At 40.7% G+C, this 16786-nt stretch overlaps 1 protein-coding gene and 1 long non-coding RNA gene across 2 annotated transcripts in view; one reads left to right on the forward strand and one right to left on the reverse strand.

Moving 5' to 3' along the window:
- LOC309526090 overlaps window positions 1-16786 on the reverse strand; it is a 399393-nt gene that overhangs the window by 23145 nt on the left and 359462 nt on the right. The window lies entirely within an intron of this gene.
- The window catches only part of IARS1 (isoleucyl-tRNA synthetase 1), an 84808-nt gene that overhangs the window by 5432 nt on the left and 62590 nt on the right, over window positions 1-16786 (forward strand). Inside the window, exons 3-8 of the mRNA XM_082212013.1 lie at window positions 2945-3070; window positions 3426-3582; window positions 4278-4397; window positions 5313-5395; window positions 11464-11581; window positions 15010-15163. Of these exons, the coding sequence (XP_082068139.1) occupies window positions 2952-3070; window positions 3426-3582; window positions 4278-4397; window positions 5313-5395; window positions 11464-11581; window positions 15010-15163 (751 nt within the window). The 5' untranslated portion in view covers window positions 2945-2951. The remainder of the gene's footprint in view (window positions 1-2944; window positions 3071-3425; window positions 3583-4277; window positions 4398-5312; window positions 5396-11463; window positions 11582-15009; window positions 15164-16786) is intronic.

Below are 16786 nucleotides of genomic sequence, written 5' to 3' on the forward strand. Positions count from 1 at the left end.
AGGGCTATGCTTTAAAAGGTAGCATGCTGTGATATGCTTAAATATGTGCCCTGTGGTTGCTGGACACTGTTATCTCCATACAGTGCTTCAGTTAGTAGAAGAGGGCAAAAAATAATACTCTGACTTACGCATGGAGTCTGATACTTAGCAGCCTCCATAGCCCTGTCATTGTTACATTGTATAGGTATTGTAAGCAGAATCCTTTCCAGCTTTATGAATGTTGAATACTGTATATAGAATTGCCTACCGGGAGGGTGGATAAAAATAAATGATGTTTTAAAAAAATAATATCGGATTTTTAAAACTTTAAATTGAATTTTTTTGATTTAAATTGGATTTTTAAAATAAAATGCTTTTGGAGGAAAAATCTTTCTAAAGATAGTTTTCTATTTAAGTTATATTATAGTCCAAAGGCTATTAATCAGGAAATAAGGATTTGTTTTAAGTTTTTCACGTGTGCTGAAACTCAGTCTAAGGTTTTTTTGTTTTGGTTTTTTTAAATGACCGTTTAACCACATCGGTTAACAAAAATGGATACATATGCTATAATGTTACTGTTTTAGTTAAATAAATTGTTTAAATTGTTGATTGATTATATTTCTCCTTCTAATAAAGTACAGCAGAAAAGTTGTCCAAATATAAACAGTTAACTTATTAAACTTCATAATAATTTCATAATTATCTGTCTATGTATTTCTAATAGTATAACCAAATCAGTAATTTTTGATATACAGTAACAGTAAAAACTACTCTGAAAATTTATTTTTCCAAAAATGAAACCTTTATCTGGTTGTAAATATTAAGATTATACCAGCCAGAATGAGTCTTTCTGTAAAAAAATGATTTAAATCAAGTCTTACTGACTAGTGATTTAAATCGTGATTTAAATCGATTTGATTTAATTCAAATCCACCCTGTCTACTGCAATATTTAATTTATTTTAAAAGGACAAATTCTAACCTGATCCAGTAAGCAGCATAGAGACATTGAGGGACAAATCAAACAACTGCAACAGATGGGCAGTAGATGGGGGCATATAGAGAGTTGCATTTAAATCTATAAATCTATGCCTTGATTGTTCACTATCCACATCATGTGTGCACCTGCAAAGCTAGGATGACCTCTACTTTTTATTCTTTCAAGCCTGGTAAATTCCTTTGCTCCTTAGACTTTTGTCAGATGCTGTTACATCCTTCACACCTTATGAGGTTGTCATCTAAGTTTCCTTACTAAGGAATAAGTGAGTATAGTGAGTGAACATTGAACACAGTGTTTGTGTTTGTGTTTGTGTTAACCGTTCTGTTAGTGCAAACATTTCTGCTTGCCAGATGGAACAGCCTCTCATCTCTTTCCCCCATGCGCTGTTCTGCAGGTTATTCTGACCGTTCACTGTGGATCTGCTGGAAATTTAAGAGTTGCTGGGGGGAGCCCCATTGTGCTCGTGGGAGTCCTTATGCTACCTTCCAGTAGAGCACTGGATTAGTTGAATCTGACTCAGTTGCTGCATTCATTGCTGTGGTTTCATGCTATGTGCACAAGCAGGAAGAAGCCCATGTTTCTTCTCCCTGCTCCTTCTGGGAGGGACGAAGGAAGACTTCAGTAGAGTTTAGTTTCACTTTCCATGAAACTTGGCTAACTTTTGTACAAACCGGATTTTGTGGTTTATAAAGCTGGCTGGTTGAACCAGAGTTTGCTTGATCTCTGGCTCATATATCACAAGAAACCAGGTTTCTTCAGGGGAAACTCAGCTGCAGCTTTAGTCTTGGCCCTGTAGGAGAAGCAGGTGTTTAAGCCCAAGCAAAACTCATGACTTCTTGTTCATGTACATAGAGCATGTAGCATTATGTGCCCACTGAATCAGTGGGACTTATTTCTGCTTCAGCACTCATAGGATTGCCCTGCAAATAGCTCTTGGAGTCCGACAAATGCGGTACAAGTAGAGAAAACTACTTTTAAATGGCCTTTTGAATTCTTATCAAGGTACAGGCAACTCCCCGTTTGTGCAGAGCTTGCTTTCTGGATCAATGTGTGTGTGAGTGGTCGCACATAAGCCTATTCCGCTCCCACCCTGGGATCAAAAGCAGCAAGTGCGTCAGCGGTCACACGGGCCTTGGTCATGCGCAAAATGGTCATTCCCTGGGTGTGCTGGAATGTAGCATTCCAATCCTGACTTCTCTCTTTTTTTAAATAAATTTTTATTAAGTTTTCCTTTTGCAAGTATTTGTTACAACCATGATTACAAATTAACAATTTTTGAACTTCCACCAGCACCTCCCTCAATCATCCATTTTTCTTATCTTCCCGCATTTTCTATATAATATTGCCGATTTAATATTAACCTTCCAACTCTAATTCTGTCTTGCAATATACCTTATATTATCACAAAGTCTCTTTAAAACCCACTAGCGTTGTGTGTTCATCACATATAGTTTTCAGATATTCCGTAAACCTTCCCCAGTCCTCGATGAATTTGTGATCTTTCTGGTATCTAATTTTTCCAGTCATTTTATCCAATTCTGCATAGTCCATAAGTTTCATCCTCCACTCGTTCAAGGTTGGTAGTTCCTCTTGTTTCCACTTTTGGGCCATTAATGTTCTTGCCGCTATAACTGCATACTGAAAAAGTTTATAATCACATCTTTTTATCTCTCTTCCTGTTATTCCTAACAAAAAGGCTTCTGGTTTCTTAACAAACGAATATTTAAACATCTTTTTCAATTTGTTGTATATCATTTCCCAGAAACCCTTTACCTTCTTACATTCCCACCACATATGAAAGAAAGAACCTTTTTTTTCTTTGCATTTCCAACACTTATTACATGTTTTATCCAATCCTGACTTCTCAACGAAGTTGCTCTATGAAATGATACATAGGCATTGCTGTGCAACATGGTCTCTGGGAGAAAATTGGTCTTAGCTTTGTGTATTACCTTGTTTCATGTAGGAAAATCATGGTTCAGCAAGTTGCAGAAAACATAAACTTTCCACAGGAGGAAGAGAAAATATTGCAGCTTTGGGGCAAGCTTAATTGCTTTCAAGAATGCCTAAAACAGTCAAAAAATAGACCAAGGTAAGATATATTTTCCAAGTTTGCTCTTCAATGTTCCTGCAAATGGGCAACAAGTGGTTTTTGTTTTGTTTTGAAGTTTGAGATGAATCAAACTTTGGAGAAAGATCTATGTTAGTGCAGGGCAATAGCTGACTGATCATTTGACTTATGTAATCCTAAGAGTAAAAATATGCATACTTGCATAAAACATGGCATTTTGAAAACTTCTATAAATGATCTAGTTCACTGCTCACTTGACTTATGAAGTGTTATAACTTGAGAACTATAGAAGATAAAGCTGTTTATTCTTTTTCCTGTGTAAGAGAGATTTTTGTTTCTTAACGTGTCTGGTTTATTTTCTTTTTTTTAAATATAGGTTTACATTTTATGATGGACCTCCATTTGCCACAGGACTTCCTCATTATGGACACATACTTGCAGGAACCATTAAAGACATAGTAACTAGATTTGCTCATCAGAGTGGATTCCATGTGGACAGAAGATTTGGTTGGGATTGCCATGGTTTGCCAGTGGTATGTTGAATGTTTTCTCTTGTGTCTTCCCTAGATATAGTTGTTAGTACTTCATTCCTAGTCTTTTGCTGTCCTGATGGTTTTTTGTTGTTTTTTTACATTCACAAAGGCTCATTTTTTCCTTTGATATTGTTTTAGTCATAAATAGAATTCAGAGACATGATTTTGATAATTGTTTTATTTGTTGGAAATAATAAAAATTCTCATTTTTTTATGAGCATATTTTTTGAATTCCTTTATGAATAGTCTTCCTAACTTCTTAAATATGTCCTTTTCATTGATCAGGATTTCAGAGTGTTATCATGGGATCATGTGTAAACCATGGAGTTAATTTTAAAGTAGTAATTTTAAAATATCAGGTTCATGTTTAGTAAATTTGAGCACTGGTAAGCGACTAATGCATAAGATGTAAAAAGTAAATTACAATGCCAGGGCACAGCTGGTTTTTATTGCAACTTGCAATTCATCATCATGGTCTTTTGGCTTGTAAAATCAAATATTGCTGACTTTGAAGCTATTCCTGCTGTGTGAGACTTCTGCACTCAGAGGAGTTTTGCCTTATTGTTTGGCACAAAGCTATAGGCCAAGTACCACCGATCCTCTTGGTTGACGGGCTTCAAAAAGTTCTCTGTTATAGTTAACAAAGCTACCGTAATACCAATGCAACATATTCTGAGCACCATAATGCATTTCAGGAGTATGAAATTGATAAAACACTGGGCATCAAAGGACCAGAAGATGTTGCAAAAATGGGAATTGCAGAATACAACAAGAGTTGCAGAGGAATTGTGATGAGGTACTCCCAAGAATGGAAAGTAAGTGCAATATAGATATAAGTGCAATATAGATATATAGATAGGGACGCGGGTGGCGCTATGGGTTAAACCCCAGAGCCTAGGACTTGCTGATCAGAAGGTCGGCGTTCCGAATCCCCATGACAGGGTGAGCTCCCATTGCTCGCTCCCTGCTCCTGCCAACCTAGCAGTTCGAAAGCACCACAAAGTGCAAGTAGATAAATAGGTACTGCTCCGGCGGGAAGGTAAACGGCGTTTCTGTGTGCTGCTCTGGTTCTCCAGAAGCGGCTTAGTCATGCTGGCCACATGACCCGGAAGCTGTACACCGGCTCCCTTGGCCAATAAAGCGAGATGAGCGCCGCAACCCCAGAGTCGGTCACGACTGGACCTAATGGTCAGGGGTCCCTTTACCTTACTCCCAAGAATGGAAAGTAAGTGCAATATAGATATATGTTTACCCTCTTTCTCCAGAGCAATGGTTCCAAAACATCAAATATGTTGGTATGCAAGTCCCCTTTCTTGCAAGTCCCCCCCTTCATTCTGTATGCATGTACTTATTGACTGGGATTTGAAAAACTAGGTATGGCTAAGAGTTGAACTGTAGTCTTATCTCTCAATATTATATCACAAATTACATTTAAAATTCTGTTTTGTTTCCAAAGTGGGCCATATGATTTGGGGGGATGCTGTTCAGAAAACACAAATGTGAAGCCCTATTGGGCACGCAGAACCTAATTGCATGATTTAAATCCTAGCTGTTAAAAAGAGATCTGCCAATCTTTCTTGATGGACATTCTTGTTTAAAATCTCTTTCTTGAGGAAGGTGTATATCTTTTAGCAATCAAAGAAGTAAAGGGTAGTGGTCATGAACTATAACCATGAATAATTACAGGGTTCACTAAGCTGTTACAGAGTCACAATTTAATGTATTTGCAGACCAGTGTTACAAGGCTTGGACGGTGGATTGACTTTGACAATGACTACAAAACTTTGTATCCAGAGTTCATGGAGACTGTGTGGTAAGTTTACTTTGGTTTTTTCACTGTTCAGCATAAGCCCTACCTCCCCTTCCACAGACTATCTTTCCTGACAGGCTTTTTGCCAATTGATTCTGGAGGGCAACCAAAATGGTCAAAGGCCTGGAAACGATGCCTTATGAGGAACGGCTAAGGGAGCTGGGCATGTTTAGCTTGGAGAAGAGGAGGTTAAGGGGTGATATGATAGCCATGTTCAAATATATAAAAGGATGTCATATAGAGGAGGGAGAAAGGTTGTTTTCTGCTGCTGCAGAGAAGCGGACACGGAGCAATGGATCCAAACTACAAGAAAGAAGATTCCACCTAAACATTAGGAAGAACTTCCTGAGAGTAAGAGCTGTTCGACAGTGGAATTTGCTGCCAAGGAGTGTGGTGGAATCTCCTTCTTTGGAGGTCTTTAAGCAGAGGCTTGACAACCATATGTCAGGAGTGCTCTGATGGTGTTTCCTGCTTGGCAGGGGGTTGGACTCGATAGCCCTTGTGGTCTATTCCAACTCTATGATTCAAATATTTGAGACTCATGGCACCATGGAACTGGGTTTATTATAATTAATGGCAGTCTGTAATATTTTTTAATGGCTTGTGGTTTTTTTTACTGTTATGGAGGTCTTTTTAAATAACTTGTAAGCTGACTTGGGCACTTCTGAAATAGAAAGGCAGAAAGTATGTGTAGGTTTCACGCTGTATGGTTACTGAAATCTTGATTTTTGTTGAGATTGTCCTGGGCACTAGGAAACCAATTATGCTGCAGGTCAGGTGCTGTGATTTTGCTGTTCCTATGAAAAGACAGTGCCCTGCTGTGCTGCACCAGGTGAATGAAGCACTGTCATCTGATATTGTGTAGCCTTTTGGAGGTGCTGAGAAATGTAATGCTACATGAGATTCTGCTTATTAGAGGCTGAACAATAGAGCAGTGTAAAAACGGTCCTGATGTAGCAAAACATCTTTGTGTGGTCTCTGTCACTGCTGGATAATGAGAACAGTGTGAAAGTGAAGTAGAAAGATGTCTGAATTTGAGTGTCAGCTTTCAATATCTGAACTTTTTATGTGTTTCAGGCAGTGTGTTAAATTCCTTTATGACTTGTACTAGGATACTGTTGCAATTGACCTTGAATTTTTCCTCTGTGAGCCCAGCAGTGTGTAAGCATTATCTCTTCCAAAGTCTCAATCTAGTTCAGAGTTTTGCTTCCAATTATGACCAGTAGGTTGATGCTGGGAGGCTTAGAAACAAGCAGAGCTTGAAGGCAGCAACCTTTACCTGTTTGTGGTCTGCAGCATCAGATCTTTGGAAGCACACTGCCTCTGAACTTGGAGGTTGCATTTTACTGTGACGGCTAATAGTTCTGAACTTGTGCTTTGGTGGAAGAACTTCCTTCTCTGCCCCTCCTCTGCATCTTCACCCTCCATATGCTTCTGTTCTGCACACTTTATTTTCATATTAAATATGTCCATCTATCCCTGTTCTCCATGCACACCCCACCCGTCGCTAGATGCTTGAGTACCACCAGGGAAGAAGGTGGCTAGACATAAATATATAATAATAATTGTATTCTCAATTGGAAGTTCCCCTTTAAGCTACCCCACACAGCTACTTTGCAATTTCATCTTGAAATGAAAGGTGATATAGGTTCTTTTTAATAATAATAAATAATCTGATCCATATTTGCTCCCTACGCTTGTCGGGGACTGGCAGGGCTCCATAGAGCATGTAGTGGAAGCAGGCGACTGACCCAGGAGAGGGGACCAGCAGTTTATGGGGTTTGATGCCACTCGCAAGGCAGAAGCCAGGGCAGGGGGAGGAGGGAGAGTCAGTCTGAGATGGAGGAAGGCATGCATGATGTAGCAGAAGAAGCAGGTGGCTGTTCAGCTGACATATGGGTCAGTAGACTTCCCACCTTTGCCCTCCCCACTGTTTCCTAGAAGAAGAGAAGAAGAGTTTGGATTTGATATCCCGCGCTTTATCACTACCCAAAGGAGTCTCAAAGCGGCTAACATTCTCATTTCCCTTCCTCCCCCACAACAAACTCTGTGAGGTGAGTGGGGCTGAGAGACTTCAGAGAAGTGTGACTAGCCCAAGGTCACCCAGCAGCTGCATGTGGAGGAGAGGAGATGCGAACCCGGTTCACCAGATTATGAGTCTACTGCTCTTAACCACTACACCACACTAGCTCCTAGAACCAGGAGGGGCTTGAAGTAGGAAGTGCAGCAACAACTTCCATGCAGGAGAAGTCTCAGTTTGCAGGTGTGCAACCTGGCAGGGGAGGGTATATAAGCTGGAGGAGGGGAGGGGTCTAACTTTTGATGCAACTGCTCCCCAGAGCTCTGATCTGTGGGGGACAGTTGCTTAGTGGCTAGAGGCTTGTGTGTTTGTGCGCATACAGAGTACCTTGGGAGTTGCTGCAAGTGCTTCTTTTATCAATAAAGACTTAACTATCAGACATGAGTCTTCCCTAGCTGGAGTCGGCCTGGACGATACTGCATGTCTTTATTTCTACATTGTCCTGTGGGGCTCATTCCAAGTTTAGCACTTACCTTGTCTACACAGGAGTGAGAAGCAACCATACTCACGTGTGGGAGAAAAAAAATAAAAGGGAACTTCCAGGAACATCAGTGTAGGAGGTAGCTAACCTGCTCCCTGCCCTGGTTACCCAAGTTGTTATTTCAAGCCTTCCACTATCAGAAAGCAGCATAGCCCAATCCTAGATTCTTTTTCTTTATCATGCTTAAAAACTGTTACATAATGCAGATGCCAGCTGTTCAAAGGTGGAAAAGTCAAAAATAGAACTATGTATGCCTGATGGCTAGGCTTGCCTAAAGTAGTCTTGCTTTGCAGTGATTCTGAACACTAAAATTACTAAGCAAACTATGTAAATGGTTTTTAGATGATATAAAGATAGCAGTCTCACTGGTCTTGTAATGCTGTCTCCAGTATTTTCTTGAAGCTTTGGTTAAGTTGTGTATTATTGCTGTAGGCAGTCTTTCACATTTTTATTTGCCCACTCAACATGCAAAACGCCAGTCTGGCTCCCAACCTTACAGCTGCAGGTGATTGGTACTAAATTTGTGCAGTGATCCCCGCTTTCCCCCCAGCTCCGAGTTTGGGAGGAAGGTCGGTAGTTGCTTAGCCATGCAAGGCCAACCAGGCAAGCTTGCTGCATTAGGATTAGGGTCTGAAAAAACTCTTCTGTTGTAAAGAGAATTGTATCTACCGTAGATAGCTGAAATTAATATAAAGTAATAATAATCTGCCTATACTGATGGAGAAGGGACAGTAATGCAAGACTACTGTAACTGGAGCTATATGTGTTTGACATTTCTAGCAAGTTTCCTCACTATGCTAAGTGCCTTAACTTGTTTTCAGAGTTAATATGATGAACTATGACTAATAATTGGAAAAATTATCTTTAGCAGGCTTGCTATGAAGCAGATCTCTATGATAGACACTTTTGAACTCCTGAAGGCAATAAGTCTTTAAAGCAGATTACAGTGGTACCTCAGGTTACATACGCTTCAGGTTACAGACTCCGCTAACCCAGAAATATTACCTCGGGTTAAGAACTTTGCTTCAGGATGAGAACAGAAATTGGGTGGTGGCGGTGCGGCAGCAGCGGGAGGCCCCATTACCTAAAGTGGTGCTTCAGGTTAAGAACAGTTTCAGGTTAAGAATGGACCTCTGGAATGAATTAAGTACGTAACCGGAGGTACCACTGTAGTTACAATATAAAAATGCTTGATATTTTTGTAACCTTATGTCTGAACTGAAGAGCCTTGCCTTCCACAAATGTCCTTGATTGTTTTCTCATGTAAACCATGTCACCTAGTCCACATATCCAGTAGTCCTGTCCCCAGATGTTGGCTTGGATCTCTTCATTGGGTTGCAGCCTGGTGGTAAGAGCTGTTAGACAGCGGAGTAGATTCTCATTCATCGGAGCTTTTTAAGCAGTGGTTGGATGGCAGTCTGTCATGGATGCTTTAGCTGAGATTCCTGCCTTGGTTGAACTCAATGATTCTCAGGTTCCCTTCCAACTCTACAATTCTATAGAAATTAAGAAAATGCTAAAGAATACCTACCCCTGCTAATTGCAGTTCTCTAATATATCTCTAATATCCACTTCAAAAAAATTATTGAGTCTCTACAACAGGGTTGCAATTACTGATGCCTGTTTTAACAAGTAAATGAAATATTGAATTAGTTCGTACATAATGTTAAGCCAAACAGTGGCTTAGCCTGTGTGGGTTCGTGGAGAGGAACAGGAACACTCCTCTTCTGCCCCTTTTGCTGTTGTGCTACTTGGGGTTGGCCCATTGTTTGGCGTAGCATGTTGTCCACATCTGGGCTTGTGATTTGTCTTACTCCAGGCAAATCAAGAACTGTAAAAAGGGTTTTTTTTGGTTTACAGCTTATGGTTTGTCTTGAGGAGACAAACTGGAGGTCTGTGATTTGGACAGCATGCTAAGTTAAACCATGGCCTAGCTTTGGGGGGTAGCTTGGCAGCAGGAGGACTGGGCAAGGAGTGCTTGGCTGTAGCCTCGTCTCTGAGATCCTGCCTTCTTGCAAGTTAGCACCAAGGCACGATTCAGTTTAACAGTATGTGACATGTGAGCCGTTGCTGGATCACTTGAAAGTTATTAATGTTACATTTCCTCTCTTAAAGATAGACATCTTGTAAATTCAGCTTTTTCTTGTACTTGCAGAATTGAACTGTCTCATTCTAATGGCAACACAAACATTTGTGAGCTGTAAAAATGAAAGATGGTGCAGGAAAAGAAAGAACGCTTTTCCTGCACTTGGAAAAAGCTCCACAAGAGGGAATCGTTGACTTGAATTTGGCTTAGCAGTTCAGTCATCTGGTGATGCAGCTCTTGAATTTTGTGTGTGCATGACATTTATATCTGTTTCCTCAGAGAGGATTTCCCCCTCTAGTAATAGTTACTAGTTTCTTTTTCTTTGGAATATAGAATAAAATATAGCAACTTCGTATTTAAAAAACGTGCATTATTGTGTCTACTGTAATAAGAATACAGTATCAAACCAAAAGCTCATCTAGGTCAGATTTCTGTTCTTACAATGGCCCACCAGATCTCTGTGGGAAGTTCACAAGCAGCATGTGAGCACAAGACACTCTTCTGTTTGTGTTCCCCAGCATCTGGGATTCACAGGTATACTGCTTCTGATACTGAAAGCAATTTAGCCATTGTGACTAGTATACATTGGTGACCTAAATCCTCTTTAAAGCTATCCACGTTAGTGGCCATCACCACATTTTGTGGCATTAAATTCCACAGTTTTTAGCTATGCACTGTGTTGGGCCCAGCCCACCCATGAAGTGGGGTGAAGCTCCCACCTGGCACCAGTGCCAATTTCCACCGGAATCTTAGGCAATTTCAGTGATTTCTTGCCAGAAATCAGTCCTGATACTGGCACTGCTTCCCTGCTAGTGGCCGAGGCAGCAGGGTAGGTGGTGTGGCAGGATGGCAAAGTATTAAAGTCAGTATACCAGATGAGAGCATGACAAGTTACAGAGTTAGCCAGGTTGAATAGTGAATAGGCTACAGGGTTAATAAAGCAAATATATTTTATAATTTATTCTAGGGTGATATAGCATTCTATAAACTCCCCTCCTGCCTTGTTAAGGGGGACTTCTGATTGTAAGATGAGAAGTGTTTCTGTGATGATTTTTCTTGGTGCTTGCAACATCTGTATTGTTTGACCTTAGAAATCTCTACAGATGCTATAGCAACTTAAGATAGATAGTATTCATTACCTTTTAAAAATTGTACTCCAATGTAGTTGCTGCTCTATGTTCTGTGCTTTTGGCCTGGAAAGTACAACTTGCATGATAAGATACCGAAGGGCAAAATGCTTTTTTTTTTTTTTTTTAAAGAGTTATTTACAGTAAACTCACCAGGGAGGAAAGTAGTTCTGGGCAGAAGTTCTGTGCCTTCTTCTTACATGTGGTCAATTGACTTCTCTAATTATTATAATCTTTTAAAATAAAACAAACTTGTTCTGTTTGTTTGCTTAAATTGCTATTTATTTATTCATTTAGGTGGGTTTTCAAGCAGCTTTATGACAAAGGACTGGTATACCGAGGAGTTAAAGTCATGCCTTTTTCAACAGCATGTAACACACCCCTTTCTAACTTTGAGTCTCACCAGAATTATAAGGTATGTAAGCTTGTTATGTTGTTGTATTTCTTTTTTTAACTGCCAGCCTGATGTAAAGCTGAATAAATATTTTAGATTCCTGTGCAGTGCTGCTGTTACCACTAGACCAAGTGGCATAAGTCCATCTGCCACCCTACACATGTCCAGGATGCCATAGGCCAGGGGCCTCCTAATGACTGTTAGTAGCAGCAGGCTATAGTGTGCTAGAAAGCATTGCTCCAAATACCTGAAGTGGTACCCTGTAGCTGCTCTGATGCCCCCCGTGGCTCTGCAGCCTCTCATTGCCATTCTTTTTACACTCTGAGGAAGTTACAGAGTTAAAGCAAAGCAGTGGCAGGCAGCTTTAGGCTTCCACAAACACCCTGGCCTGGCCAAGCTGGCTGCCGTGCCAACTATGCCTGAAATGGTGGTGGTGGTAAGGCTAGGCAGCAAGTGCAGGTATGAGAGTGGAGGGATAGATAACAGCAAGAAGGCAGGCAGGGTGCATATGTATGCAAAGGTTGGGGCAGCCACAGCACCAAGGTTGCAGAGAGCAGCATCTGGGTTGGGGAGAGCTGCACAAGACAGTTTGCTTGGTGCCCCCTTAAACCTGGCACTGCCTGTGCTGCTCTGTCTCATATTCTTGGGTGGGTAGGCAAGTATGGGCCTAGGATCTGTTTAGCCTACAGTAATGTACTCTGTGTGGGCTAAGGGAGTGGGTGGCACCGTGGTCTAAACAACAGAGCCTCTTAGGCTTGCTGATTGGAAGGTCGGTGGTTCTAATCTGTGTGAGGGGGTGAGCTCCCGTTGCTCCATCCCAGCTTCCGCCAAGCTAGCAGTTCAAAAGCATGCCAGTGCAAGTAGGTAAATAGGTACTGCTGCGGCGGGAAGGTAAATGGCATTTCTGTGCACTTTGGCGTCCGTCACAGTCCTCCGTGTACTAGTAGCGGTTTACTCCTGTTGGCCACATGACCCAGAAAGCTGTCTGTAGACAAATGCCAGCTTCCTTGGCCTGAAAGCGAGATGAGCGCCACACCCCATAGTCGCTTTTGACTGGTCTTAACCGTCCAGGGGTCCTTTACCTTTTTACCTTGTATGTGGGCTAATTTTAGTGACCGCTTGTACAGAACATTATAGCGTCTTGCTCCAGTTGCATACTGGGCTCTTACGAATTGTCCATCCGATCTGCACAGTCTTCAATAGATTCTTGTAGTATGTTGAGCATGATGTGGATTTTGTGCTATATTTCTGTGGCCTGAGGATGAGGAAACGCTGACACCTGAGGTGGTGGATGGTGACCTCAAAGAGAGACTCTTTTCTAGTAGCATCCCTTCTGGAACATTTTCCAGACTTGTTTGCTGCCAACTGTGTCATTTTCCAGCAAAGTCTTGTTTATTCTCACTGTTCTTTAAAGTTTTTTTGAGTTCTGAGTGAGACCTTTTTAATCTGCAGTTTATTGTTTGCTATAGTGTTGGATTTTTATAGTAAGCCACTCTAATAACTATTTGTTGATGAGTATAAAAAATATCAACTTGAGCTGCTGCTTCAAACCCATAATCTTTTTAACCTGTTTGGGATCCAATAACTTTTTATTTTGGCCAGATTTTAGGGAATTAAGGTTACTGGCACCCTGTTAGTATGTGTGTGTAGTAGGAATTTTGAAGCTGCTGTTGTTTAGATTTTGACTAACTGCTTTTTTCTAAACAGCTGATTATTTTAAATGTCAGCGCCTACTCCCAAAATGTGATGTATTTTGGATTTTGTAATGCTGTAACAAATCCTGAATCTGAAGGATACTGTAGACTAAACAAAGTAAATCTGCAAAATGGTATTAATTTCTCTCCCATATAGTGAACAGCACATTATGTGAGCTTCCAAGTAAACATAAGAATTGAGAATTCTCTGTTACACTCTAAATAAAATGTGTTATGCTATCACTGGTTTTCCTGCAAAGTGTTCTGGAGTGTTTCAGTTTTTTGGAGTGTACACTGTCAAAACTCAGAATTCTGAAAACAGGCTTTGGCTAATTTTTAAGAGAACAAAAAATAACCTTGGTGGTTCTTTTCTTTAAAAAGTTTTTCCCCATTCTGTATGTGAATTCAAGAACTACAAAAACAAGTTATTTAACAACAAAAAAGAGTAATGTTCTTAAACTTCCTGGGGTCCTCTGAAATGCGTATTAAACTGAACACAAAATGCACAAATGGCTCATCCCTTGTTCTAACACAAAGCTTGTATTCCTGAGAAGTAAGCTTATTTTAGAAGGCAGTGCAGAAAGAAAAATAGCTCACCGGTATTCTGCAGCTGAAGTGTTGTTCATCCTGCAAAATGCCAATAAATGTTCAGTGAAAATTGCTCAACTATATTTAGTATTTGTTGAAACCGTGAAGGTGGCTGGCAGCATACAACATTGCTCAGAGACTGAACAGAATTGCTAGCAGTTATATAATAACAACGGGGAAAGCATGCTTGTGTTTTGGCTGCTGAGTGAGCTTCATGCTCAGTGAGTGAACTCCCTCTGGAGTAATTCTTAGTTCTAACATAAATAGTGGCAAACACTAATGGAATTACCAGAGTTTACTCAGGGTGTGAAAAAGGAACCAGGGAGAGCTGGCAGTGCAAAAATTAATATATTGCAAGGTCTTCTGATGCTGTACCTTTGAAGATCGCTATCCAGACTGTCAAAAGTGCTAGAAGAAATGGGAGGCAGGGATGGAATCTTCGCCAGCTTAACAGTTTTTAATCTGGGACTCAAACAAATCATTGACACTCACTTTATCCTAACCTTACCTGAGTCATGTGAGCCTGAACACTGTATAACTTGGCAAACAACTGAATATTGGAAATGAAAATGCTGTAAAAAAACCAAGAGGGGGGCAGAGGCAGATGGGGATAGACTGTGCTGTTTTATTGTAATCATGTGAATACCCTAATAGGTTATAGGTAAAAGTACAGGACAGTGCTCTTGGATTCATGTCTACCCTAAACTCAAGACATGTAGAATTTGAAGCAGCTCCATACAGATAAACAAAAATTGTTGTTTAATTTGAAGCTACAAATTAGCTCCATGCCTATCTGGAGTGTACCTCTGCTGTACCTCTCAGCACAATAGCCACATTGTTTGTATCTAGCTATATTGCTTGTTTTGGTTAACCTAGGTAATGGTGTTTTGCTCCCAATCTCCGTTTAAATAGTTAATTACATAAAAATCTGAATAGGTTGGTTTTTTAAAAAACGGGGCTATTTCTTAACAATCCAGTAGCTTATGGAGAAGATTGTTTTAAGAAAGATACTTGTTGCCATAGCCTTTGATAAATGAATCATGCTCTGTAATAAGTACTAAGAATATTGTTGGCCATAACAGTTTGCTTTCATTATTTGCTCCTTTGTGCATAAAGAGGGTTAACTTTTTCCACATCGCTTCTAACTTTTCTAATTCTGTATTTGAGGATGTCCAAGACCCTTCGGTCATTGTTACCTTTCCACTGGAAGAAGATGAAGGCATCTCTCTAGTTGCTTGGACGACAACCCCTTGGACTCTGCCTAGCAACCTGGCCCTCTGTGTCAACCCAGACTTGCAATATGTGAAGGTGGAAGGCAAGTGTAAAATATGCTATGCCGTACAATTAGTGCTTTCTTTGAGTGGTTTCATGTGCATGCTTACTTGCAAGTATGTCCCAGTTGGTTCCGTGGGGCTTGATCCCAGGGGAGCATGCATAGGATTGTAGTCATGGTTTTGCAAACGGCAACTTTTTTAACCAACCCATACAACATGTTTCTCCATCCTGTCCACCTGCATGTACTGCTGTATTCTAGAACAGCATGTACATTGACTTGACTTGCCTGGCAGCAGCAGGAGTTGTTTCCTTCAGTCAAATACGCAAGTGGCTTATTGCAAAGCTGATGTAACTTTTCACTTTTGTTCTGTCATCTTAATAAAAACAAAAAACCTGAAAGTAACTTCATGCTGTTGTCATAATAAATCTCGGGAAGGCAGCATAATGGGGGAGAGTACAATGGTTACATAAAGTGCTTCACTCCAAACTCCTGTAGCTTTTGTTTAATTTATTATGATTTATCTAATTGGTTTGCCCTCTGATTTACCTACCCATGATGATTCAAGCTGCCTTCTAATGCTAAAAGGATAATTGGAAAATTTCCTTGTAAGGGAATCTCTGGTGCGTCTTCTGCTGAGCTCTGTGCTGCAGGCTAGGCCAATCCCCGTCCAATAAAGATATCCTTTCCAGTCACAGCTAACCATGGGGAGCAACAAGAGTGGTGCAGCTTCTTTTCAAGCATGGGTCTCTCTTGGCCCACAAAATAAGCAAAAATATGCCTGAGATGAACTCTGCACAGTCAACAGCCATTATCTAACTTGGTACATCAGTTTGCCTGGGCTGAACCCTGTAATCTGTTTTCAGTGCCCAGGCTGTTCCCTGGAAAGCATGGATTAAGAATATGTGAGATGCTGTTGAGGAGGTGCAGAGTGCATTCCCCTCACCAGGGATGGGGAACCTCTGGCCCATGGGGCTAATTAGGCCTGATACTGGTTTCGGTTCACCCCACCAGGCTGTTTTCCCCAAACTGTGCCTATCTGCCCCACACCTGACTTCATACGTTGATGCCAGGTGGAGGTGTGTCTGCCAGGAATCTGAAGCCTGAAGTTGCACATACAAATGCATATCATGTAGAGCTGTATTGATTCCTTCACAGAGTTGCAAATGAAACACCCAGAGCTATCTCCTCAGCTCAGATGAAGCAGTTTCTGAAATTACTATCTCCCACTCTTTGTTGCTCATCACTTACGTCCTCTGCAAATTTGGCCTCAGTAGTAAATTGGGCCTGGCCCAGTCACTCCTTAGAAATTTTGAATTGATAGTTCTCGAGTTCTAAAGCAATCTTCTGAACAAAGCCATAATGGCTGAAAGATTTGCTCCCTCCCAAATTAGCACACATCTATTCTTCGCTACTGCTACACTGCTTTGCTCAAGGCTTTTTGAAAGCCTTTGCAAGATTTTCTCAGTCTTGCGGTTCATTCTACCAGGTGTCTGAATTGCAGTGATCCACAAAGATGGGAGGAGTTTTATCTGTATGAAATACAGGGCTCATCCCTTCTCTCTACAACTCTAGCAATTGTTTCATTAGAAAAAATATTTCTCAACGTTTATTAAACATATAGCAATACTAAAAATATTTGATACAAAAGGAAAAGAAGTGTTAGAAAAA

The sequence above is a fragment of the Podarcis vaucheri genome (assembly GCF_965113315.1).
Source record: "Podarcis vaucheri genome assembly, chromosome: 2".
Classification (NCBI taxonomy): Eukaryota; Metazoa; Chordata; class Lepidosauria; order Squamata; family Lacertidae; genus Podarcis; species Podarcis vaucheri.